This window comes from Bos javanicus, chromosome 18 (assembly GCF_032452875.1).
Source record: "Bos javanicus breed banteng chromosome 18, ARS-OSU_banteng_1.0, whole genome shotgun sequence".
NCBI lineage: Eukaryota > Metazoa > Chordata > Mammalia > Artiodactyla > Bovidae > Bos > Bos javanicus.
This window is the reverse complement of record NC_083885.1, coordinates 64,582,703-64,607,260: the sequence shown is the minus strand read 5'-3', so window position 1 is coordinate 64,607,260 and position 24,558 is coordinate 64,582,703. Positions and strand designations below refer to the sequence as shown.

Below are 24,558 nucleotides of genomic sequence, written 5' to 3'. Positions count from 1 at the left end.
GGGGCCGTGTGGGGGCACTAGAGCTTGCACAGGCTGCGCAGTGGTCGAGCTGTCAGCCCGGGCAGGGCGGTGCCTTGAGGTCCGGTGAGGTGAGTCCGGCTGCCCCGGTCCGCACCACCGCATCTGGATGGTGCGCCGGGATGGATGCCGCAGAGCCGGGACCCTGGTCAGTGGGCGAGAGCTGCCGCGCTTGCCACAGCCGCACCATGTTGCGCGGCCAGCTGGAGTCTGGGATCAGGGCTCCCGTGCCACCTGTCCTGGGCATAGCGGGTACAGGGACGGCTGATCATCCTGGGCAGGGGGTGGGACGGCCACAGGCTCCGGGCTCCGCAGTCCGCTGGGGTGGGTGCTGGAGCAGTGGCGGCGGTCCCTGATGAGCATGGGAAGTCACAGGGTGCCCCCGTTTCCCCGGCTCAGTCTGGGGGCTGCAAAGGGCACCCCCATTCCCCGGGGTCCTAGACTAGCCAGGTTCCCTCCGGCCACCCCTGCATCCTTGCCGGTGTCTGGGGCGGGGCTTGCTTGCCGCAGTGGCGGCGGGAGGAGCTATAGGCGGGGCCGAGGGTGGCAATGCCTGCGGGGTGTGTTCTCAGGGCAGTGACGAGCTGCGGCCCACCCACCCTGGCGCTGTCTTTGAAGCGGCGGCGGTGATGGGCTGCGAGGACGCTGTTCTGATTGGCTGGGGAGGGGCTGAGGGCTGTGACAGCGGGTCTCAGAAGAGACCGTCCAGTCCAACCCGCCGCCGCGGCGCCATCTTTGATGGGGGCGGCAGAGGCTTGGCCGGCGCGGTCTGGCTGGCCAGCCGCGGGGGCGGGGCCGCGGGTCTGTGCTGGAGTCTGTGCTGTGATTGAAGGCTGTGGGGGTCCTCTGTCTCACCCCTTTTTTGCTGGTCTCGAGTCGGCCGTGGACACTTGCCGCGGACGCTTGCCGCAGAGGCTTGCCGCGATGCGTCACACCTGACGGGCGTGCCGTCTGGTGACGGGAGAGGGGCTTCTTTTTGATCAGCAGGGGCCACACTGTTGTCACTAAGGAGCTGTTTGTCTTGAGGGACAGGGTCACGGGCTGTCATTGTGCCCGCTGCCTCTCTTGGCTGCTCTGGGGTTGCAGAGCATGACTCCCTTCTGGACTGCTTTCACCCTGGGATGTTTCTGGCTCCATGTTTTGGTTGGCGCCGTGGGGACTGGGCGGCGGGTGCAGCCTAGCTGCGTTTCACAGGTGCCCTGTTGGCTGGGCCGAGGGCGTGGGACCGCGGGCCGTCTGGGGGGACTGAGCGCTGCAGAGTGCTGTGAAGCCCTGCCCGCTGTGACACTGTGTGTGGTGGCCAACAGGTGGCGCCGAGGCTCATTGCGCAGGAACCTTTGTGAATGACGGCGGAGCTGCAGGGGTCGGGCCGAGGGAGGGGCTGCGGAGCCCTGCCCTTCCCACTGCAGTTTGTTGACAGACAGGCTGAGGCTTATTGTGCAGGCGCTGCCTTAAATAACAGCAAGGCGGGTCTCGGGGCGGGCAGAGGGAGAGGCTGTAGCAACCTGCCCACTCGAGCGCTGTTTGTTGACTGACAGGTGGCACCAAGTCTTACTGCGCAGGCGCCATCTTGAATGACAGTGGGGCTGGCAGCAGTGGGCGGGCTGAGGGAGGGGCTGCAGAGCCCTGCCCTCTCCAGCGCTGTTTGTTGACTGACAGGTGGCGGCCGAGGCTTACTGCGCAGGCGCCATCTTGAATGGCCGCGGAGCTGCTCTCAGGGGGCGGGTCGAAGGCGGGGCTGCATAGCCCTGCCCACTCTAGCACTGTTGACTGACAGGTGGCGCCGAGACTTATTGCGCAGGCGCCATCGTGAATACCCGAGGGGCTGACCACAGGGGCGGGTCGAGGGCGGGGAGGCAGAGTCCTGCCCACTCCAGCGCTGTTTGTTGACTGACAGGTGGCGGCCGAGGCTTACTGCGCAGGCGCCATCTTGAATGACGGTGGTTCTGCAGGGGCAGCCCGAGGGAGGGACTGCAGACCCCTACCCACTTGTGCTCCGGTGGCCGACAGGGGGCGCCGAGGCTTACTGCGCAGGCGCCATCTTGAATGACCGTGGGGCTGGCTTCAGGGGGCGGGCCGGGGGAGGGGCTGCAGAGCTCTGCTCACCTAGAGCTCCGCCGACCGACAGGTGGCGGTGAGGCTTACTGCGCAGGCGCCATCTTGAATGGCAGGGGGTGGGCTTTGCTTGCTGCGCATGCACCATCGTGAGTGCCAGCGGGGCTGGATTAGTGGGCCACCGCCTCTGGTGTCCAGGGAGACCGAGCCCGCCCCGTGTTCTCCGCTGTGCAGGCACCAGGTGGACCGCTGCTTGCCTCTGCACCACGTCTCAGTGGCCGCGCGATGGCGCCATATTCCCTGGAGAGGGTGGGGGCTGTGGGACAGGGTTCAAAATGTGCACATCTGGGGGTCACGTGGGAAACAGAATCTTAATAGATTTTGGGGGAGGGTGGGTTCCTAAGTGAGAGGGTGGAGGAGGCTGTGCATATGAGATTTGAGGGTGGGAGGCTGTTGAGGGTGGTAGGAGGTGCTTGAAGGAAAAAAAGCTCGTAGATGGCCTGGAGCATGTACAGTGGCAGAAGGCTATGAGGGAGGCATTGCGTGGGGCCTGGTGGGGTGGAGGTGCTGGCAGGTGGGCGGGACTGGGGGCGGGGCGGGGCGGGGCGGGGTGGGGCGGGGGTGGCCCCAGCCGGGAGGGGCGGTGTGAGGGGGGCGTTGCCAAGTGTGTGGTGGGTGGAACCTAATTATAAATCTGCTGGCAACTGATAGCGTTAATAAAAGCCAGCGGCACAGTCCTGAAGGGGCTTCTACGGGCCACTGATTGAACACATGCTCTGAGTCACAGTGGGACTTGAAACGTGTAGTGTCGTCCAAAGGGATCTTGGTAACCTCTAAATGTTGTGTAAGGTTAAGTAATGATGCCGTTACCTCATAGTAATGATGATTATTATTAAGGTCCTAATATAAGCTAGTGTCTTCATGCTGCGTAGGTGTGCAGCACAGTAACACTTCTGGCATTGCGTCACTGGTTATCAATCACATGGCAAGACTAGAATTTCAGCTCATCTTTCTAAGTGGTGTCTATATCATTGTTCCACAATGTTTCCATAGAAAATATCTGTAGATGTACTGTTTTCCAAAATGACATTCGTTGATCTGTAATTGCCATGAACTCTGAGGTTGAGTTCTCTGCTTCATTTTTGTAAAATATGTAGAAAATTAATAATGTGAGAATTAACAGAGATGCTGAAAGTAAGCTGCCAAGCACTATAGGAGGCACATAATTAGCAATAAATAGTACTATTTTCTTAGCCATTACTATTTTCTTTCTCCCTCCAGTTTCTATCTGCAATGTGTATACCTTGACTTTAGAAGGGTGGCCGGTGCAACAGAGCTAATAAGTGGGAAATTGGGGTCTTGAATTTTTCAGCCCCAAGTCCTGTGTTTTTACTATTTTGCTCTGCATATTAGAGAAGGTTGTGACACACACACTTAGAGTTGGTTGCACACCCATTGACATGACCTCACTGGGTGAAGGCTGTGATTACAGCCCACAGTACAACGTACACCCCAGGGGGCGAGACTGATGAGCTGTCCACCCTGTGGGAGGTAAAGATGAAACTGTGTGGGGTCATTTCCAGCCTGGGAATTCCAGTATTTGGAAAATAAATTTGAGGTCTCACGTTTTCTTTTCCTTCCCCAGCTCTGCTCTTCTCTTCTCCGAGGTGATCGGCAGGAGGAAGAGGGACTAGGTCCAAACGTCAGGTGTCTGTGTCCAGGTGAGCTGAAGTCCCTTCTCACAGTGCCACGCCATCCTTGGGGTGAGCACGTGCTTCCTGAACCTGACACCTCCCTGCTGCACACGTGTTCCATCTGACCATGAGCACGTTCGTGCTCGCTGAGAATATGCAGACTCTTCCGGTGGACCGTGTGTTCACCGGATTCTCCTTGGTCTCACGCCATCCTTTGTGGTGTCCAACAACCATCCTTTGTTGGTCTTTTTCCAATATTGAGCTACTCCTTCAGGCCTCCCCTTTCTTTCTTATTGGGTGATTAAGGAAGCATGAAAAATTCATCGAGTCTTCTATCAGCCATGACCCTGAGTGGGAAAGGAAGTGATTCCTTGGAGCTCATAGTCTTTTGGGTAATGAAAGCCATTGAAAAAAGTAAAGCTGTGTGCAGAGACAGGCAGGAGAAGACAGCGTGCCGCCTGCTGCCCCTGAAACGAAGGCAGTAACTTCTCAATTCCAGCCCCTCTGATAAGGTAGGGAGCAGGAGATGGGGCTGGGTCTCAGAGCTCTGTAACAAGGCCCCAAAGTGAGCAAACAGGACCAGGCTTGGAGACCACACCCCGGAGCTGCTGTCACTCCTGGTGGGATGTGGGGAGCCTGGGGTCCCATGGGGGCCACGGACTTTCTTACTTCTCCTCCCACGGCCCAGCCACCGGTCCAGCCCCCAATAGTCAAGTTCCTCCCCGTGCAGTTGAACAGTTGACCCACTGATCTTTGATTGAGGCCAAAGACCTCCACCCCCACCCCTGACTTGCGGCAGGAACACCTGATGAGTTCCAGCTTGGTTTCAGGTACATTAACTGTGAGGCCTTGCTTTCGTTTTCTATGCATTTTTATGAAGTAGAAGTAAAAGACTTTAAGATGTCAAAGAGCGACCCAAATGCCCCACATGGACCACAGGGGCAGCCCTGTTGGCCTGCGGGCAGCCCCGCTGCGCTGCGGTGGGACAGCCCAGCTCAGCGCTGAGCTCCATCTGCGCACAGTGCTCATGGCGCACCCACTTTGCGCTCATTGTCCAGTGTGTTTGAGGACAGCTGAGCTGGAGCCCCGTAAACCCCTCTGCCTGGTTAGCTGGTGATACCTCGTCCTGACCGGCTGCCTCGTTCATCTCCTGTCCTCCCCACCAGCAGAGCTGATGCCCCTCCTTGGCCCTACGACCAGAGTTGGGCTGAGTCCCAACTCTGTGTGCCCCCACACTCGCCCTCATCCTCTGAATGTGGTCAGACCTTGGCTTTTAAAATCCTACCCTTGACCACACTGCTTGACTCACCCTGGGATTCCTGCTCCAAAGAGAGTGCGGAGGGGGAGGTGGGGGCCTGCTAACTAGGGTACCTGAGAGCCCGCCTCCAGGCCAGGAAACCACACTGATGGCTTCCCTCAGGGCCAGAGTTCAGTGAGGCAGGGGGGACGGTAGGTGGCGACATCCGGGTCTAGGCGTGGAGCCCCAACAGTGCTGTTCTGCCCTGAAGGGTATGTGTGTTGGGGGAGGGGGTTGCTCTGTGGGAGCACTGCCGGTGGGAGAGGGAGGGAGCCACAGGAGGAGGGGCTACTGATGGGCACTGGCCAACAGAAAGGAGAGGAAAGCCCCACAGCTGCTGAGCTTCAAATTTAGATTCAAATTTTTTTCTGATTGTGAACTTCAAATAACATTCTAAATTGGAATGTATAATGTGTCTTTTATCAATCATTTCCTTTTTCAGGTTACCTCACTTTACTAACGGTCCTTATACAAGTTTTATTTATGTATTGTTTGGCCCACTGTGTGGCATGCAGGATCTGTTCCCCAACTAGGGGTCCAACCTGTGCCCCCTTCACTGGAAGCACAGAGTCTTAACGAGGGGACCACCAGGGAAGGCCCCAGTTTGTATGGAAATTTGCTTCTACCTTGGTTTGTGCACACTTCCACACATTTAAGTATCTATGTAGCTTTTTTGGTTTTAGTAAGACTATGCCCAATTCATTAAGGCTTCAAACTCAGGCCACCAGAGTGAAGCATAAGTGGGATGTTAGGCAACATTTGGTTGTGGGGGGGTGTGATGTGAAAGCTGGGACCTTGTATCCATCACATTTATGTGGGTGTGTTTCTGTGTATAGACATGACTTAGTGCAGCTCTTTAGCAATGGCCATAAGAATTTCAGTATAAACACGCCTCCATCTATAGCTTTGCTTTCTAAAACTGCATTTTATTCCATGTGCGGACATCCTCATCATTTTCTGTGTATATATAATGACTATGTTTGCAGTAAGAATGCCACATATGCTATATACCATTTCATACCCTAGTATTTTCATTTAATGCTTTAAACAGTTTTTATATCAGTCATTTCCATCAAGTGCGAATTGACTGTATCCATAGAAAGGAAGACTGTGTGGCCTTTAGAAACAATGACGTAAATCTGTATGTACTGATTGGAAAGATGTCTATCAAAAATTACTGCGTTTAAAAATACACACACAGAGAGAGCCCCTGGTGTGATCTCATTTTGTTAGAAACGATGTAATATGTATGGAGACTGTAAAAGGCTTAATGTAGGAACAAATAGGGTCGAGGAGCGCGGCTTGCCGTCTCAGGGGGTGTGGCTTGCAGTTTCAGGGGGTGTGGCTCAGCAGTCCTAGTAGTGTGTGTCTGCTTCAGAAGTGAGTTTGGTCTACCGTTCCGGAGCTCTCTGTCTTAGATTTCTTAAATCATTCAGATTTCATAGCAGAAACTCAAAAGCTTTCTACCTCCTGTCTGGTTGGTTTATAAGATGTGGGAGTGGGCCTTTTCTTGAAGACGATACGTAAGGCCTTGCCCACAGCACGGTATCAGTCCACAGCCACATGGAGAATGAATTCTCTGACACTCTTGACACTTCTTCTGTGTTGATTTGTCCATGTATTTCTTTCTTTAAAATGTCTGCAGGTCCCTGGCATTTTGACTGTTCCTGTGGATAGCTACTTGTTCAGAAGTTCCGGAAGGGACCCTGTTCCCACCAGGTGATTTACATACCCAGGGGTGTCCCGTGGCCTCTTGAGAGGCGGGGCCGTGGCCGTCTAGGGGAGCAAGTTCTCTGAATCGGAGGCCACGGAGAGATCGGGGTCGCTTCCCTGTCCCCCGCGGGCTCTGAGGGCCCTGCTCTGGCCAGGCAGTCCCTCTTAGCCATGCTCTGGGTCAGCTCACAGCAGCTCTCCAGAGCCGGGGGGCTTGCCCAGCAGGCTGTCACCTGGTGCCCTGTCTGCTGTGGAGGAGAGGAGGGCAGGGCAGGCAGAGTGGGAGTGGCAGAGGCAAGAGTCTGCCCAGCTGGCGGGCAGGACGCTGCAAAGAGAGTGGGGGTGTGTGCGCGGGGCAGAGCGGAGCACACCGCAGAGAGGCTCTCAGGCCCCGGGCAGGAAGGCTGCTGTGAGACGAAATAATTGAAACCCCTTTTGTTTTCTCTTTAGAGATTAAAAACAATTTTTTTTTAACTTACTGGTTTTTCTTTTAAAACAAAAAAGAATTTTTGCTGCATGTGGTTTTGTCCTTCTCTGGAAGTAAAGTCAGAAGTACAAAACTGTCAGGTAAGTTACTGCTCCCTGACCTGGACTTCTTTGCTGTGCCGCCTGCTTTCTGCTCCAGCGTGGCTGACCACTGAGGACAGGGCAGGGCCGGAGAGCTCGTGGGCCACTGAGCGGCTCAGGTGAAGGGGGGCGAGGAGCCTTAGCTGATGACACCAGAGCAAGAGGAGGACGGGGAGTCAGCTTTTACACTCAGCCTGAGAAGTTCTCTTAGCAGGGTGAGGGCAGACCCTATAATAGAGATGCAGCGACGGGAGGGTGAACGGAGTAGCACGCTGGTTTCTCTGGAGACCCCTGGATCTTGGACGAGGCTGGCCAGAGCAGGAGGTGTGGGGCGTGCAGAAGCCTGCTGCGCTTGGGCATGTCATCACCACTGATGTGAGTGCTAGATGTGGGGCTCCCACGGACTCAGCGGCGCTCCATCTGACCTTCTGCTGGCTCATTGAGCTGGGGGCCAGCATCCAAGCTCCACGGAACGCCAACTGGGCTGATGTTGACCCCTGACCTTCCCAGTGAGGGAAGCATCTGTCTCTGATCCCTTCACAGTGGGGCCTAGGCCAGTTAGCTCAGATATTTAAGACTAAATTTGAGAGGTGCCCGGAACACCAGTAGATTGACCTCTGTTCAGGCACCAGAGGCAGTGGTGCAGACAGGAGCCTAGGGCTGCCCTCAGGGTGCACGCCGTGGAGAAGGCATGCCTGCTGCCTGCAGACGCAGACACAGGGCAGCCACCCGGCCGGAGCAGTGGGGACGTGGCTAGTGTGCAGAGGAGCTGAGCTGCTGGTTTCAGGGGCCGTTCGCTTGGTCAGCACGTGTTGCACATGCAGAGCACAGGCGCAGAGACGTTGCCCAGAGCACCTGAAGCCCAGGACCCGCACCGTCACTTGTGTGTGTGGCCTTCCTGTGCTGCCCACCTGGAGGCACGGCCGCGGAAGGCGCGCGGGCCGCCCCGGGTCTGCCAAGAAGGGGCGGACTGCAGGACTCGGGCTCCGAGACCCAGGGTCGCAGAGGCCGTCAGGAGCAGAGCGTGGTCCTCCCGCGGCAGGCGTGCTGCTTGCGACTCCTCGCATGTGTCTGTGTGTTGGGGGTGTGGTGCGGCGCCCCCCTGGGCCTGTCCTCCCACCGGGCAGTCCTCAACCCCTGGGACATGTGTGTCTCCTTACGATCCGCAGGTCCCTGAGCACTGACTGCCCCCGCTGCTGCGTCTGCCCTGTTGGCGCATGTTGGGTTCCTCCAGTGAAACTTTTCCTTAGAGACATGCTGCCTCCCAAGTCCTTGTCCGCCACCAAACCCAAGAAGTGGGCCCCAAACCTGTATGAGCTAGACAGTGACTTGTCTGAGCCGGACGCAGTCCCAGGAGAAGGCGCCACTGACTCTGAGTTCTTTCATCAGAGGTTTCGGAACTTCCTCTACGTGGATTTCATTGGCCCTCGGAAGACCCTTCTCAAACTCCGAAACCTCTGCCTCGATTGGTTGCAGCCGGAGATTCGCACCAAGGAGGAGATTATCGAGGTCTTGGTCCTGGAGCAGTACCTGTCCATCCTTCCGGAAAGGATCAAGCCTTGGGTGTACGCAAGAAAGCCGGAGACCTGCGAGAAGCTCGTTGCTCTCCTGGAAGATTACGAGGCGATGTATGAGCCGGAAGGTGAGCCAAGGGGAAGGCGCACCCCTGCTGCTCCGGTGGGACCGTTCTGGGGGGCTGGGGCGGGCGCGGGGGGTGCGGTGTAGGTGACAGCCCGGCCTTTCTGCCCGCAAGGAGCCGGAGCCCTCCCCACCCCAGCTTTGACGGTCTAACCGGGGGCTGGGGGCGGCGGAGAGGGGCGTGGCGGGCGCCCTCGGGGGCTAAGCTAACGGGCGAGCGTGGCTGAGCCCCTGAGCCGTGTCTGGTGTCCCCTCAGACGACAACAGCAGCGACACCCACAGCGAAGGCGGCATGAGCCGGAGGGCCGCGGAGTCCCCACCGCCGCGCCCCGCCCTCCCCTGCTGCAGTGAGTAGCTGCCCACCGCCGCTGGGTCTGCGCACAACCCTTCTCTGGGGACCTGCTGCTGCTGCTCGGGAATCTGGGGCGGGGGATTCCGGGATGGCGGAATGAGACGTTTTCATCAAAGCAGACACATCCGTGGAGTGAAATACAACTTTTTATTATTCAGTGATGAGGGAAAACATTTAAAATTTTGAAGCTATTTGGAATTTGCCATAGGTTGTTTCAGGCTGTGTCTACCGCCTCCGGGGGGTAAAGTTCATCACCACTTTGCCCGCACAGCTGTTCATTTGTTCAAGGTTCTCCAGAGAACTTTCTGGAGCAGCAGTGCTCCGGGGACGGTGCTTTGTCTCTCTGTAGTCAAGTGGGGAGCACATTAAGACAGGCCAGGGTTGGCCAGGCTGTGGAGGGTTGGCAGATGGCCTCCTCCTTAAGGCGGAGACCGCAGGATCCGGGACACCGGGAGAGCCTGAAGCGGGAAGGGCCCCTCGAGGGCGGTGGCCCGACCAAGGCCAGGCCAGCCTGCGCGAGGCTGCAGAGGTGGGCCCAGGCCCCGGAAGCGGTTCCAGGCCCCGGAAGCGGTTCCAGGCCCCGGTGTATGGGGCATCTGCCCCTCGACTGGGACCCAGCTCCCAGGGGAGAGCAGGCATAGCGTTCGGGTGTGGAGGGGTGTGCAGAGCCCACGGCCAGCTCCACACGCCCGTGTCCGCAGGTGACCGGGAGCGAGACCGGGACTGGGACCAGGACTGGGAGCGAGACCGGGAGCGAGGCCGGGCGCGGGAGCGGGAGCGCCGCCGTGGCCGGAGCCGGGACATGGAGTCACGGGACCGCTGGCCGTCCGTCCGGAGCCCCAGGAGCAGTACGTGTCCCCAAGAACCCCCCCCCCTTCCCCCCCAACTCGCCTGCCGGCTGACTGCACCGCATCCATTCACGCGGCCTCTCCCTTCCCAGGGTTTCACCAGCGGGATCTCGCCCTTCCTCTGGCGGAGAGAGCCAAGGAAAGAGAGCACAGGCGCAGGGACTCCCTGCTGGATTTGGATGCCAGATCTGAGGTGCGCCCAGGTTTCCTCTCGTTCTGGGAGGGCCGTCTTCACTCCGTGCTGGAGGTGCCTTTCTTTCTCGGGAGGCTGAGTTACCTGCCACCTAGAAGCCCACCAGGGTTGGGGAGAGAGCCCAGGGGTGACCAGTGGCCGCAGTGACTGCCGCCTGCTTTCTGGCTCGTCAACGGGGTCAGCACTCGTGTCCCCTGGAGGTCGCCTGCCCTGTGCACAGAGCGGAGGGAGAGGGCGCTCAGGTCCCGGAGCCGAGAAGAGCTGAGTCTGCAGCCTGGCTCTGCCACCTGCCAGCCCACTAGCTGCACCAAGCCTCAGTTTCCTCATCTGTGAAATGGGTGTGATGACAGCCTCACCAGGGCTGTTGTGAGGAATGCATGAGTCACACATAGATATGCAGTGTGCAATGTGCGGCCTGGCACGCAGTGGGCACACTGTCACTGCCAGTTCTTGTGCACTAAGGACAGGGGCATGGGCAAGGAGGGGCTCGGGCAAGAGGGTCGTGTGTGATGTGGCGGCGTGGAGGAGGGCGCCTGTGCAGCCGTGTGAGAAGGCAGCGTCTGAGAGACAGCAGACGCAGCTCAGGGCTGCCCACTCGTCGGGTCAGCTCAAGCGTTCTCTTTCCTGGGAACAGTGTAGTCCAGAACGTAATGCACGTTTATGTCACTCAGATTCGACCAACAGGAGGTGTGAAACGTGCCCCTTTCCTTTTGCCATTGCCTGTTGGGGTCTGTTAGCACCAGGGGTGGTGCCCTGTGGCACCCTCAGCCCCCCGAATTCTTGATCTCATCTGCTCTCTGCCAGCCCCGAGCTAGGAGCCGCGGTTTCCTCCTGTCCCACCGCAGACACAGCTGTGCTCCCCAGCCCGCGGCTTCACCTGCACTGTGATAACCCGGGGAGGCCTCAGGAGGGGGCATTGTCAGCCCTGAGTGCCTCGCAGTGCCCGCTCCGGGGAGCTGCCCACCATGGAGGGGCCCCCTACCCCCAGAAAGGGAGCGTCTAGCTCTCGTTGGCCAGCACCAGCAGTCCGGTGGTGCCTGCTGCTTCTGCAGCTTCTTGTCCTGGGCTCCACAGCCCTGCCCTGGCAAGGGGTTCATTTTTGAAGCTGTGCTTCATCTTGCCAGCGGTTTTGTTTCTAATTGCTGAACAGTGGCAACTGTATAAAGGAGGTTTTCATTCTCTTAAATCCCAATGCCTGTGCCTGTTTATTTTTCTCAGTAGGAGCTGCACCTAATTGTGCCCACATCGTTTTTGTTTTCTTTGCTACACTTCCACATGGCTGTCATGTCATACGCCACTTCCCAGAACTAAAGCAAATTTAATATCAAAATATCTTTATATAATAGTTCAGTAGTGACAACAACTTATGTTTTATTTACATAATTTTCTTTTTTTACTTTCTGGCCGGGCCACATGGTGTGTGGGGTCTCAGTTCCCTGACCAGGGAGTGAACCCACATGCCCTGCAGTGGAAGCCCAGGGTCTTAACTGCTGGCCCGCCAAGGGAGTCCCACCCAGTCTTCCTGCACACTTAGCCCCACGTGCAGCAGACCACGCGGCAGGACACGCACACACAGTGTTAGCTCCTCTGTACTTCGCCCAGGTCAGCGGCCCAGCTGGCAGGACCCCCACAGTCTGAGGGGGGCAGGTGGACACCCTCCTCTCCATTTCACAGATGAGGACGCTGAGGTTTGGGAGGACTTCTGTTCCCAGCTTGCTCGGTCGTGAAGGTGCTTGAGCTCCTCTGACCCTGGAGTTCCTCTGGCTGCGCAGCTGGGGGCCCCTCAGGCTCCGTGCCCCTCCTGGGGCCTCAGCAGCGCTTGCGGCCCCGCCCACACCTGTGGGTCTTGCTCACGCCCCCCAGCCCACCCTGAGCTGCCCCTGCCACGCCTGCTTAGCGCCGACTCTCTGCACCCCACTTTGTTGTTTACTGTTCTCTGATTGTTTCTCTCCAACCAAATGATAAGCTGCATGAGGGCAAGGAATATGTGCCCTCCGTCTTTGGGAGCTTCCTCAGAGTGTAGCGCCAAGGTAGGTACGACGTAGGTCCCTAGTAGAGCCTGACCAGATCACTCGGAACCCCCGGCGCTGTGAGCACTTGCTGCACACTGTGTGCGTGTGTGTGTGTGGCTCCCGCGCTGCTGGCGCGGTCCTGGCCGCGGTCGCCCGGGCAGACCCCGCTGAGGGCACATCTGCTGTTGCAGGAGGCGGTGTTGTACCAGGATATGGTGGCCCTCACTGAGGATCGCAAGCCCCAGAACCCGATTCAGGACAACATGGAGAACTACCGGAAGCTGCTCTCACTGGGTGAGCGCTCGAAGCAGGGTCAGAACAGCTTCCGGTGGAGCGGGAGCGGGAGGGAGTGGTCCTGTGACCTGCTCCGACGGGGCCGCGCCCACATGGCTCTCACCCCAGAGTGCCACCCTGCGACTCCAGTCTGCTCTGAGGCAGGTCCGGGGTCCTGGATGGCTTCCCTGGGGGACACGTGGTTGGGTTTGAGGCAGCAGTCGCCCCGCGAGGGGTCGTGTGGGCCGTGACAGGTGGGGAAATGGGCGGAGCCTGAGAGCCAGCAAGGATGCCCTGGGTTTAGGGGTGCTCGAGGCCTCTGTGCAAGCTTGTCAGCAGAGTCCAGAGAAGTAACCAAGACAAACTGGGCAAGGGGCCAAGGAGTGGACAGTGAGGAGAGGGAGCGAGACACAGGCCGTCCAGGGCACGCTCAGTGCCCGAGCCAGCCCGTCGTCCGTGGTGACATGTCTCATGCCGTGTTCTTCCTTCGGACAGGGGTTCAGCTTGCCGAGGACGATGGCCACTCACACATGACCCAGGGCCACTCGGCAAGGTCAAAGAGAAGTGCCTACCCGAGCACCAGCAGAGGTGAGCGCGAGGCCCTGCTGCAGGAGCGGGCGCTGGGCGCACGAGCAGACATGCCTTGGGGGGGCTGTGCACAGACACGGTGGTGTACACACACTGACACGCGGTGGGGGGTGTGCACAGACACGGCGGTGTACACACACTGACACGCGGTGGGGGGTGTGCACAGACACGGCGGTGTACACACACTGACACGCGGTGGGGGGTGTGCACAGACATGGCGGTGTACACACACTGACACGCGGTGGGGGGTGTGCACAGACACGGCGGTGTACACACACTGACACGCGGTGGGGGGTGTGCACAGACACGGCGGTGTACACACACTGACACGCGGTGGGGGGTGTGCACAGACATGGCGGTGTACACACACTGACACGCGGTGGGGGGTGTGCACAGACACAGTGGTGTACACACACTGACATGCAGCAGCATGCACTGATAGGGTGGCATGTGCACACACGCAGCAGCACACACAGTCACGTGGGGCGTGCACATGGATACAAGGTGAAGTGCAGTGACACTTGGGGGCACGTGGTCAGGGCACAGGGTACAGACGTTCATCCCAGGGCCCCAGGGAGTGAGTGTTCATACGGGGCTTCTTCCAGGTCTGAAGACGGCGCCTGAGACCAAGAAGTCAGCCCACCGGCGGGGCATCTGCGAGGCCGAGTCCTCCCATGGGGTGATCATGGAGAAGTTCATCAAGGACGTGGCCCGCAGCTCCAGGTCCGGGCGGGCACGGGAGTCAAGTGAGCGGCCGCACCGGCTCTCCCGGAGGGCGGGCGGCGACTGGAAAGAAGCATCGTTCAGCAGGAGGGAGGCGGGAGCCTCAGAGAGGGGCCCAGAGGGGGGCGCCTTTGGGGGAGGAGGCTTCAGCTGTGGCTCAGACCTGGTTTCCAAAAAGCGTGCTCTGGAGAGAAAAAGGCGCTACCACTTCGACGCGGAAGGGCAGGGCCCAGTGCACGATCCCAGGGGCGGGGCAAGGAAACGGCCCTTCGAGTGCGGAGGCGAGGCGCGCAGGGCCGCCAAGGCGGCGGGTGCCAGCAGCCTGAGCGCTCCGCCCGTGGCCCCGTCGCAGCCGCTCGACTTCGGGGCCATGCCCTACGTGTGCGATGAGTGCGGGAGGTCCTTCGCGGTCATTTCTGAGTTTGTGGAGCACCAGATCGTGCACACCCGGGAGAGCCTGTACGAGTATGGGGAGTCCTTCATCCACAGTGCAGCCGTCAGTGAGGCCCAGAGCAGGCCCGAGGGTGCCAGGCGCTCTGAGGGTGCGCAGGCCGCTGGCCTGGCCGAGCATCGGGGGGGCCAGGCCCAAGAGCACCTCCGGGGCAGTGGGGACGAGGAGCAGGACGAGCCCTTCCTGCCCAGCCCCACCTTCAGTGAGCTTCAGAAGATGTACGGCAAGGACAAGTTCTACGAGTGCAAGGTGTGCAAGGAGACCTTCTTGCACAGCTCGGCCCTGATTGAGCACCAGAAGATCCACAGCCACGAGGACAGGGAGAAGGAGCGTAGTACGGGCGCCGTGAGGCGCACCCCCATGCTCGGAGAGTTGCAGAGGGCCTGCGGGAAGGAGAAACGCTACGAGTGCAAAGTCTGTGGGGAGACCTTCCACCACAGTGCAGCCCTGCGGGAGCACCAGAAGACCCACGGCCGAGGGAGCCCGTCTGAGGGCAGGGCCAGAGCCTTCGAGGAGACCTTCATTCCTGGCCAGTCCCTGAAGAGGCGCCAGAAGACCTACTCTAAAGAGAAGCTCTACGACTTTAGAGAGGGCGGGGATGCCTTTGGGCGGAGCTCAGACTTCATGGAGCACCAGAAAATTCATTCTCGGAAGAGCTACTTCGACAGCCGGGGGTATGAGAAGCCGCTGCTCCACAGCATGTCCATGCCCGGCTCTCAGAAGAGTCACACGATCACCAGGCCGCCCGAGGATGAGGACGAAGAGAAGGCATTCACTGCCAGTAGCAGCCCCGAAGACGGCCAGGAGGCCCGGGGCTACGAGAGGAGCGCCTACGAGAGGGCCATCCTCCACAGCCTGGCCGCCTTCCGGCCTCCCCGTGGCCTCAGGGAGGACGGGGAGCCCTCCACATACCTCTCAGGCCTTCGTGACCCGCCGCAGAAGACCCCAGCCTGGGAGAGCCCTTATGCTGGAGGCAGGCACAGCTTTTTCAGGAGCTCAGTCTTCTACCGCGCATCGCGCCCTGCTCCTCTGGACCACCTTGCTGGGGAAGGCCCCAGCGGGTGGCAGAGAGACGGCGAAGCCTCCGGCCCCAGCTCAGATGGCCGCCAGCACCAGAAGGCGCGTGCCAAGAAGAAGAACATCGAGCGCAAGAATTACGACGCCTCCATGATGCACTCCCTGCATTTTGGTGAGTCTCAAACATTTCGCCCGAGAGAGAGATTTTACGAATGTCTAGAATGTGGAGAGTTCTTTGTCCGTAGCTCTGAGCTGGCTGAACACCAGAAGATCCACAACAGGAAGAAGCTTTCTGGAAGTAAAAACTACCTACGGTCTGTCCTTCGCAGCCTGTCCTCCACTGACCCTCAGACCAGCTACCAAGGCCAGTCAGTGCAGATGAGTTATCCCCAGGAAGCAGCTCAGACCAGTTATGCTGAGCTAGCAGCTCAGACCAGTTATGCTGAGCTAGCAGCTCAGACCAGTTACGCTGAAGAGCCAGCTCAGACCAGTTACGCCGTAGAGCCAGCTCAGACCAGTTACGCCGAAGAACCAGCTCAGACCAGTTACACTGAGGCACCAGCTGAGGCTAGTTATACTGAGGAACCAGCTCAGACCAGTTGTATTGAGGAACCAGCTCAGACCAGTTACACCAACCCAGCAGCTGAGACCAGTTACACTGAAGAACCAGCTCAGACCAGTTGTATTGAGGAACCAGCTCAGACCAGTTACACCAACCCAGCAGCTGAGACCAGTTACACTGAAGAACCAGCTCAGACCAGTTACACTGAGGCACCAGCTGAGGCTAGTTATACTGAGGAACCAGTTCAGACCAGTTGTATTGAGGAACCAGCTCAGACCAGTTATACTGACCCAGCAGCTGAGACCAGTTGCACTGAAGAACCAGCTCAGACCAATTACACTGAGGAACCAGCTGAGGCCAGTGGTATTGAAGAACCAGCTCAGACCAGTTGTATTGAAGAACCAGCTCAGACCAGTTACACTGACCCAGCAGCTGAGACCAGTTACACTGAAGAACCAGCTCAGACCAATTACACAGAGGAATCAGCTGAGGCCAGTTATACTGAGGAACCATCTCAGACCAGCTGTATTGAAGAACCAGCTCAGACCAGTTACACTGACTCAGCAGCTGATACCAGTTACACCGAAGAACCAGCTCAGACCAGTTGCACCGAAGAACCAGCTCAGACCAGTTATACCCAAGAACCAGCTCAGACCAGTTACACCGAAGAACCAGCTCAGACCAGTTACACCGAAGAACCAGCTCAGACCAGTTACACCAAGGAGCCAGCTGAGGCCAGTTATACTGAGGAACCAGCTCAGACCAGTTGTATTGAGGAACCAGCTCAGACCAGTTACACTGACCCAGCAGCTGAGACCAGTTACACTGAAGAACCAGCTCAGACCAATTACACCGTGGAATCCGCTGAAGCCAGTTATACTGAGGAACCATCTCAGACCAGCTGTATTGAAGAACCAGCTCAGACCAGTTACACTGACTCAGCAGCTGATACCAGTTACACCAAAGAACCAGCTCAGACCAGTTGCACCGAAGAACCAGCTCAGACCAGTTATACCCAAGAACCAGCTCAGACCAGTTACACCGAAGAACCAGCTCAGACCAGTTACACCGAAGAACCAGCTCAGACCAGTTACACCGAAGAACCAGCTCAGACCAGTTACACCGAAGAACCAGCTCAGACCAGTTACACCCAAGAACCAGCTCAGACCAGTTACACCGAAGAACCAGCTCAGACCAGTTACGCCCCAGAACCGGCTCAGACCAGTTACGCCGAGGAACCGGCTCAGACCAGTTACGCCGAAGAACCGGCTCAGACCAGTTACACCGAAGAACCGGCTCAGACCAGTTACACCGAGGAACCGGCTGAGGCCAATTACACCGAGGAACCGGCTCAGACCAGTTACGCCGAGGAACCGGCTCAGACCAGTTACGCCGAAGAACCGGCTCAGACCAGTTACACCGAGGAACCGGCTGAGGCCAATTACGCCGAGGAACCGGCTCAGACCAGTTACGCCGAGGAACCGGCTCAGACCAGTTATCCTGAGGAACCGGCTCAGACCAGTTACGCCGAGGAACCGGCTCAGACCAGTTACGCCGAGGAACCGGCTCAGACCAGTTACGCCGAGGAACCGGCTCAGACCAGTTACGCCGAGGAACCGGCTCAGACCAGTTACGCCGAGGAACCGGCTCAGACCAGTTATCCTGAGGAACCGGCTCAGACCAGTTACGCCGAGGAACCGGCTCAGACCAGTTACGCCGAGGAACCGGCTCAGACCAGTTACGCCGAGGAACCGGCTCAGACCAGTTACGCCGAGGAACCGGCTCAGACCAGTTATCCTGAGGAACCGGCTCAGACCAGTTATGCCGAGGAACCGGCTCAGACCAGTTATGCCGAGGAACCAGCTCAGACCAGTTACAGTGAGGAACCAGCTCAGACCAGATACACTGGGGAACCAGCTCAGATCAGATATAAGGAAGAACCAGCTCAGACCAGATATGCCGAGGAACCAGCTCAGACCAGTTATGCCGAGGAACCAGCTCAGACCAGATATGCCGAGGAACCAGCCCAGACCAGTTATTCTGAGGAACCAGCTCAGACCAGATATGCCGAGGAACCAGCCCAGACCAGTTATTCTGAGGAACCAGCTCAGACCAGATATGCCGGGGAACCAGCTCAGACCAGATATGCTGAGGAACCCCCAGCTGAGACTAGTTATGCTGAACTAGTAGCTCAGATTAGTTATGCTGAACTAGTAACTCCGACTAGTTACGCTGAACTAGCAGCTGAGACCGGTTACTTTGAACCACCAGCTCAGACTAGTTATACTGAACCAGCTGAGACCAATTATGCTGACCCAGCAGCTCAGGTCAGTTTTGATGAACCACCAGCTGAGGCTAGTTATGCTGATCTAGCAGCTGAGATCAGTTATGCTGAACTAGCAGCTGAGACAAGCTATGCTGACCTAGCAGCTCAGATCAGCTATGATGAACCACCAGCTGAGACTAGTTATGCTGAGCTAGCAGCTCAGATCAGTTATTCTGAACCAGCAGATCAGACTAGTTATGCTGAGCTAGCAGCTCAGACCAGTTACTCTGAACCACTAGCTCAGACCAGCTATGCTGAGCTAACAAGTGAGACTAGTTACTGCGAGCAGCCAGTCCTCAATGAATGTAAGGAGTGTGGGGAATGCTTTGCCACCGTTGAAGACCTTGGCAGACATCAGAAGATCTATGCCCGAGAGAAATTCCATGATGGGAAGCTGTTTGGAGAGCCTGTGATGCAGGACCTGGGCCTGGATGGGTCTCCGGAGGAAGAGCTGGAAGAGCAGGAGGAGCCCGAGGAGCCCGAAGACTCCATCTATGGCTGTAAGGACTGTGGGCTGGGCTTCGCGGACCGCGCGGACCTCCGGGACCACCAGAAGGTCCACGGCCGGGAGTACCTGGTGGACAGCCGTGAGTACACGCACCCCGCGGTGCACATGCCGCCTGTCAGCGAGTACCAGAAAGATTGCCTCGGAGAGCAGCTCTACGAGTGCCCGGCCTGCGGGGAGTCGTTCGTGCACAGCTCGTTCCTCTTTGAGCACCAGAAGGTCCACGAGCAGGACCAGTTCTACGGCCACAGGCGGTACGAGCCCTTCATGCAGCCCCTGATTGTCAGCCCGCGGCGGCCACAGGCCCCGCAGAAGAGCGCCCCGGCCGGGGTGGGCCCGCAGTGCCAGGTATGCGGGCAGGACTTCATCCATGCCTCGGTCCTCAGCGAGCACGCCCGGGGCCATGCCGGCGAGGGGCTGCCGGATCAGGGCCAGGGGGGCGCGGGCGCGGCGGGGCCCGGCCCGGCACCCACGGAGCCGCAGCAAGACCCGGGCGAGGAGCAGCGCTACGAGTGTGAGACCTGCGGCGAGTCCTTCCCCAGCCAGGCCGATCTCCAGGAGCACATGCGTGTGCACGAGAAGGGCGAGCCCTACGACTACGGGGCCGCCTTCGTGCACACGTCTTTCCTCACGGAGCCGCCCAAGAGGGACTGGCCCTTCTATGAGTGCAAGGACTGCGGCAAGTCCTTCATCCACAGCACCATCCTCACCAAGCACCAGAAGCTGCACCTGCAGGAGGAGGGCGCGGCCGCCGCGGCCGCCGCCACGGCCCAGGAGGCAGAGGCCAACGTCCTCGTCCCCCGGGAAGTCCTGCGCATCCAGGGCTCCAACGTGGAGGCGGCTGAGCCCGAGGTGGAGGCGGCCGAACCCGAGGTGGAGGCGGCCGAGCCCGAGGTGGAGGCGGCCGAGCCCCTCGGGGAGGCCGAGGGCCCGGAGTGGGAGGCCGCGGAGCCGAGCGGCGAGGCGGAGCAGCCCCACGCCGAGGCCGAGCAGCCCGACATGGACGCCGACGAGCCGGACGGCGCGGGCATCGAGGACCCGGAGGAGCGCGCCGAAGAACCCGAGGGCGACGACGACGAGCCGGATGGCGCGGGCATCGAGGACCCCGAGGAGGAGGGCGAGGAGCAAGAGATCCAGGTGGAGGAGCCCTACTACGACTGCGGCGAGTGCGGGGAGACCTTCCCCTCGGGCGCCGCCTACGCCGAGCACCTGACGGCGCACGCCAGCCTCGTCATCCTGGAGCCCGCCGGCCTCTACGGCGAGGGCGCCGGTGGCCCAGAGGGCGGCCGGCCCGACGACGAGCTCTTCAAGTGCGACGTGTGCGGGCAGCTCTTCAGCGACCGCCTGTCCCTGGCCAGGCACCAGAACACCCACACCGGCTGAGGCCCGGGGGCACCCTGGGACCCGACCCTCCTCACCCACACTCACCGGACCCACTGCGACCGCCCGGACTGCACTCACCCGACCTGGACTTCAGACACCCGGCCCGGACACAGCCCCACGCCAGCTGAGGCTCGGCGGGCCGGGGCCTCCACTGGGACCCGGCCGGCCCCCTCACCCACACACAACCGGACCCACCGAGCTGGCCTGCACTGCACCCAGCGGCCTGGATTCACACTCTCGGCCCCAAGGTGCAGATGCTTGCAGCTCCCTTGTCCAGCACAGCAGGTACCTGCGGGACAGCAGGGCACTCGGCCGCCCGCCGCCGGGGCCTTCGCGGCTGCAGAGAGCGCCCGTCTGTGACAGCCCGGGACCTCCGCGCACTGCCTCCCGAGCTGTGCACAGAACAGCCCAGCACAGTGAACTGGACTGAGTGTGCCGCTCACTGGCCGCTTACCTGCAGACGCACCTCACCTGGTACTCTGGTTTTGCTTTTTCTTTTTTTTTTGGAGGAGGAAGAGAGCAACAAATTACAATATATTTGTAAGCATCTTAGAGCTTTAGAAAGATTTATTGTGAGCTGTTTGAACCCTATCAGTATCTTTTTGACTAACGGACTGGTTCCTCACTTTCTACATAACCCCCTCATGGTGTAGGCGTGAAAGGCAGAGCGTCTTGCCCGCTTCGCTGTGTGAAGGGAAGTCCTGTCTGCTCCCCTTTCAGGCGCCTCGTCTACACCGACACTTCTGAAACCTCGTGCTGTGTAAGCCTTACTGTATGTGGATTGGCCTTTTGTAACCTCTTTCGTTGGTTGCCACCTTGTAACCTTGCAGTGGGTCTCATGCAAAAAACACTACAAGTTTTTGTTAGTTTTATTTTTTAACCCACCTTGATGTCTCTTCGATAGTGAATTTTACAAAAGCCGAAGCTTTTCCCTGTGAGTCTTACATCCTTGCCTTTAAAGAGTGGGTTGTAACCATCACTAGATCACGCGTGCCTAATGAAGGTTGAGAACCACGGGGGAGGGGGCTCTCCTGGTGTAAATACGGTTGAGGGCCTACGACTTCATTACTTCCCTTTGCGCGCTTCCTGCCTTAAGTGACCAGTAGCAACGTGGCTTGGCCCCTCCGTGCCGCCACATGGCAAGTCTGCACCCTGGGTGCCCAGGAGCTAGCATCCTTAGAGTTTTCCAGCCTGAGACTTAATCCTCCTCTCCACCTGTCTGACCCTCAACCAACCCCATGTCTAACTTGCATTTAAAAAAAAAAAATAGAAAAAAGCTTTCTTTACAGCCAACTCGAGCTCGACACGGACTCAGGTTCCCCGGCAGCCTTAATTTGCTTCGTTGCCATCTGTCCCCCTCTCAGGTCGCGCCTTCCTGACAAGCACCCCCGCTGCCCTCAGAGCGGCCCCTGTCCCGCCGCCCCAGTCCCCTGTGCTGCCGTCCCAAGCTGCCCTCGCCGCTCTGGGGTCTCCTGCGTCCTGCCTTGTGCCCTCCCTTTGCTTCCCCGCCCCCTCTTCGAATAATGACTATTATGAAATTTCTTGGCTTTGAGTTGGCTGGCAAAAAAATTTTAAAAATTTTTTTTAAAACTTAAAAAAAAAAAAAAGAGGATCTTGTAGCTGCAGTGAGCAGAAGCTAAGAGCAGATTGTTTGGGAGAGCAGAGTGAGATCTGCTCGGGAGCCGCGTCTGGACCCCCCTCTCCTAGGTCCCTGCCATGAGGGCTGGGGAAAGCGTGTCAGAGCTGGAGGGAACGCCAAAGTCAGGGAGAGCCAAAGATGGGGGTCCTGACGCCTTACCAGACCTGGGAGGGCAGGGTCTGACAGAAGGAACATCAGAAGCAGGGACTGGAAGGCCCCAATGGGGGAGGTTGAATGAATGAGCAGGGTGTCCTGGCAGTTAGGAGAAGGGGCCGCTTGGTGGCCTGGTGTCGATGAGGGCAGCTGCATCACAAGACCCAACATTGGAACGGACGCCCCGGAGCCCCGAGGGGCTGCGAGCTGGGAGCCAGCCTGCGTGGCGTAGGGGTGAACCTGGCGTTCATCGCTGTCGGCGGCACCAACTGGTAGAGTGTTTTCAGAGAGCCGCCTGCCCAGCGTCCGTTCCAACCGTCCTTTGGTCAGTGAGCGATCAGGAACAACTGACAAATGCCAAAAACAGGAGCAAGGTGAAGGGAGTGTGTCCGCGCACTCTGAATGCAGCTGTCTAGAAATGATAATCATGGAGAGTTACGTAGTGACGTGGAGATATATTTACGGAATACCAAGTGGAAAAAGCAGGACACAGAATTATATTTATACTACAATTATAGCTGTTTAAAAATGTATGCTTATAGTCAAAAGCTGTGGTGGTGGTGCTGTTGTAGGCTTATAGTTGAGCATTATTTTCTTAAATTCCTTGAATGTTTATGGTAGTGTTACTCAAAAGCTTATAATCACGTCTCCATTGTGAACATAATTTGAGCTCATTATTCAGGCACTCAGAGAATACAGAAAAGTGGAGGGAAAAAAATCCATATACCCACCATCCAAAGATGACAGATATGCTCCTCACTACATTGTTTATTCTTCTTTCTGTGCACAGGCTTATAACTGTGTCCCAAACGTGTACTCAGATTAAGTGTTAGCTTTGTGGAATTATGGTTAAACGCTTTCATCCTAATGTTTTCAGATGGCCCTTAAAATAGTTTCCTGATAACAAAGTTTATTCTGCTTGCTTCAATTAGCAAGCATAATACACACCCAGAGGAATAATTGGAAAATACAAAATAAATGAGAAAAGAACAAAAAAAGTCGCCCATATTCCCAACGCCCAACGACTACTGTTAACATCTTGTTTCCTCCATCTCGTATCAGTGCACAAGCTTGTGATTTATGACCGTGGTGAATATGTGTGCATACAGTCTAAAATGAAAAAAAATCACAGAAAATAATTAAAGTAGTGTTGTCATTGTGGGATTATGGTTAACTATCTTGTCTCAAATTTCTTGAATGATCTTTGGTGTTTTGAGTATTAAATCTTATGTATGTTTTTCCATTAAAATTCTTAATACATACTCATGGCATACCTTGGGGGAGATTTAGTAAAGCAAAAGAAATTCACGCATATTCCTGACACCCAACAATCATTGCTGTTAAACCTTGATCTGTGCACAGTCAGGACGGGGGTGTCTGTGGTGAGAATGCAGAGGGTTGAAGAGGAGAAGAAAGCAGTGAAGGAACGGTCGTGTGGTCTTTGCCGGCGTTAAGGCTGTGGGGTTCGCTTTCCTGGGAGGCCTGTCTCGTTGTGTCCCGGTCACCGACCTTTTATGACGGGTGCCTCCATTGTAACTGCAGTGTCTGCTCACTGTAGAAACCCGGCACTTACAGAAGTGTGGAAGAGAGGCGTGCCCCTGTCGCCATCACCCAAAGACCACGGTTAACATCTGGACACGTTTTCTTCATCTTGTCTCTGTGCACAGGTTTTTGGTTTGTTAGTATGGTTGTGGTCGTTCTATCTGTAATCGTGTCACCAATAAAAATAAAGTTGAAAATAAGATAGCTCTCAGCCTCTTCTTTTGTCCATTTGAAGTGTTCGGGGTGTTTAAAAAATATGAGCACTTAGTGTCCCCCTTAGGCCCTACAAATCTCCTCCCTTTTTAAATTATTGTGTATTTCAACAGCACACTTCTAAGGGATCTCTCAGTACTACACAAAGCCACATTTGTAACTGCACTAATAAAATTAAAAGATGATACATATCAATAGTGTTTTTAAACTTGACATTAAGCGTTAGGTAAGTTTTACTTACTTTGAGTCTGCATTTAAAATTTTAATCTCATCTAAATACAATACTCCCTCAAACACAAACAAGAATGATCCCCGTAACATAAAAAGAATGTTAGTACTGTGATTTGGAATCCCTTTGTATTCAGTCGTGTCTGACTGTGACCCCAGGGTCTGCAGCCCACCTGGCTCCTGTGTCCATGGAGTTCTTCAGGCAAGAATACTGGGGTGGGTTGCCATTTCCTCCTCCAGGGGATCTTCCCAACCCGTCTCCTGCACTGTAGGCAGCTTCTTTACCATCTGAGCCGCCAGAAGACCTATTACATAAAGTGCGTGTCCCTAACTCCCCTGAAGCTGAATGGATCTGTCTGAAGGTGCCTGACCAGCTCTCGAGTCACAGCTTCAATAATCCTTCCGGGGTGTCCAAGATCGTCAGGGCAAGGGGTCAGTTCTCTTTTAAGGCTGACTTCCTGCAGAGTTCATCACTAACAGACAACCTGTAGGAAGGGAAAAGGTGAGGGTCGCTGGGGCTTGCCTGGCCAGCGCTTGCCCTCTCAGACAGCTCCCCGGTGCCCCTGCC

General features: G+C 57.2%; 1 protein-coding gene across 5 annotated transcripts; it reads left to right on the top strand.

The window, feature by feature from the left end:
- Window positions 1-23,749, top strand: PEG3 (paternally expressed 3). Of its 5 annotated transcripts, none has more exons than XM_061386454.1 (10): window positions 1-89; window positions 3,719-3,794; window positions 6,710-6,783; window positions 8,514-8,986; window positions 9,240-9,329; window positions 10,036-10,182; window positions 10,275-10,375; window positions 12,579-12,681; window positions 13,156-13,248; window positions 13,854-23,749. In XM_061386454.1, the coding sequence occupies exons 4-10, from the start codon at window positions 8,599-8,601 to the stop codon at window positions 20,213-20,215; spliced, it is 7,284 nt and encodes a 2,427-aa protein (XP_061242438.1). In that variant the 5' UTR covers window positions 1-89; window positions 3,719-3,794; window positions 6,710-6,783; window positions 8,514-8,598; the 3' UTR covers window positions 20,216-23,749. The 5 variants fall into 5 exon arrangements, with proteins under 5 accessions (XP_061242438.1, XP_061242437.1, XP_061242442.1 ...); XM_061386453.1 differs by lacking the exon at window positions 1-89 and adding an exon at window positions 2,156-2,314; XM_061386458.1 differs by lacking the exon at window positions 1-89 and adding an exon at window positions 2,159-2,314 and having other exon boundaries at window positions 8,821-8,986.
- The last annotated feature ends 809 nt before the right edge of the window (window positions 23,750-24,558 follow it).

Excerpts from the sequence above, each read along its gene's own strand:
- PEG3 (XM_061386454.1), top strand. The coding sequence starts at position 8,599 with ATGCTGCCTCCCAAGTCCTTGTCCGCCACCAAACCCAAGAAGTGGGCC. Across the intron at positions 8,987-9,239 it reads GGCGATGTATGAGCCGGAAG|ACGACAACAGCAGCGACACC; the intron begins GTGAGCCAAGGG and ends GTGTCCCCTCAG. Across the intron at positions 9,330-10,035 it reads CCCCGCCCTCCCCTGCTGCA|GTGACCGGGAGCGAGACCGG; the intron begins GTGAGTAGCTGC and ends CCGTGTCCGCAG.